This window comes from Aplysia californica, unplaced genomic scaffold, assembly GCF_000002075.1.
Source record: "Aplysia californica isolate F4 #8 unplaced genomic scaffold, AplCal3.0 scaffold00119, whole genome shotgun sequence".
Taxonomy (NCBI): domain Eukaryota; kingdom Metazoa; phylum Mollusca; class Gastropoda; order Aplysiida; family Aplysiidae; genus Aplysia; species Aplysia californica.
In genome coordinates, this window is record NW_004797389.1 from 1,507,910 (window position 1) to 1,509,209 (window position 1,300).

Consider the following 1,300-nt stretch of genomic DNA (forward strand, 5'->3'; position numbering starts at 1 on the left):
CCGTTCATTATTTTCAAGCTTGCTACTACGACCGATGATCAAGTGAAACATTATATCTAGAATCTAGATATCTGAATGAAACTTCTTTTTTTTTTCTTTTTTTCTTTTCTTTTTTTTGTTTAATGTCAAATTACCCTCAGTGTTACTCGTAGTACAGGTACCGGGTTGGCAACCTCGATTTTTTTGTGCATTTTAAAAACTTTTGTACATTGGTTTGTATTTTTTAATGAAACTGGTTTGTTCCTAAATGGGAAAAGCTGTCACAGTAACTTACTAAAATCACTAAAATTTCATAGTCTCTTGTTCTTTTATTCACTGAAGGAGAAGTGAAACAGATTTGCTCCTTCTCGTAAAGGGGTATGAGGTTGAATGTGCCACCCCTGCCCTCCTCCTTTTTATATTCCGCCCCCGGCCCCACGTATATTAATTTTGGACCACTTGTCCACTCCCCCCCTCCTTTTTACTTCTAACTCTACCCCCCCCCCTTTTATTCGATACCTTAGAGCACAAACGTATGGTCCAATAATAGCCTACCTGTACCACCCGCGGTGTGCAGAATCCGAAGAAGTCATAAGGGAAACCACCAGCCCACCCTAGAGGTCTGTCGATGTAGGACAGGAGATCCTTGGTCGGCTCATAGGCGCGGCTCGCCCTCAAGACCTCTGCGTGTGTTCGAGGAACTAGCTTACTGTAGCCCGTGGTGCCAGAAGTGGTGAAAATATACACGCAGTCCTCACAGTCGCCATGCTCCACGAATACCGCTTCCTCCTCGTTCTGCAGCAGAAGACTCTCTAGAAAAGAGCCTTCCCTGACGTCATTTCCGACCTCTGACTGTTTGCCCGACGTACCTCTTCCAATCAGGATAGCTTTCTGTAGACTAGGGCATTGTGGGAGTGCTAGGTCATGTGGCTGTGAGTGTGCAGTGTGTGGGCCCCGACACTGAGGAGCTAGGAGTCTGTGTGCTGAGTTTCCGGGAATGTCTGGAAACACGATAGCCTTACAGTCTGCCTGGCGGGCGATGTGGTACAAGTCGGCACCATCTTTCTCCAACACCTGAGGGAAACGATGTGCAGTTGGAGAAAAGGGAGCGGGTGCCTGGGATGAATAGAGGGGCAACACCACCAAAAAACAACAATAACATAACGACAACAGTAACAGAACAACTATAATACATCAACACCAACAACAACAATAAAAACAACGCCACCAACAACACTAGCACCACCACAAACAACAACAACAAAAACAACAACAACAACAACAACAACAACAATAACAACACTAGAAGCAGCAGCAGCAG

The 1,300-nt window shown here is 45.4% G+C and overlaps 1 protein-coding gene across 1 annotated transcript in view; it reads right to left on the reverse strand.

The window, feature by feature from the left end:
• The window catches only part of LOC101860087 (2,3-dihydroxybenzoate-AMP ligase), a gene marked incomplete in the record, with an annotated part of 12,526 nt that overhangs the window by 8,186 nt on the left and 3,040 nt on the right, over positions 1–1,300 (reverse strand). The window contains 1 exon segment of the mRNA XM_013081177.2: positions 535–1,053. Within this exon segment, the coding sequence (XP_012936631.2) occupies positions 535–1,053 (519 nt within the window).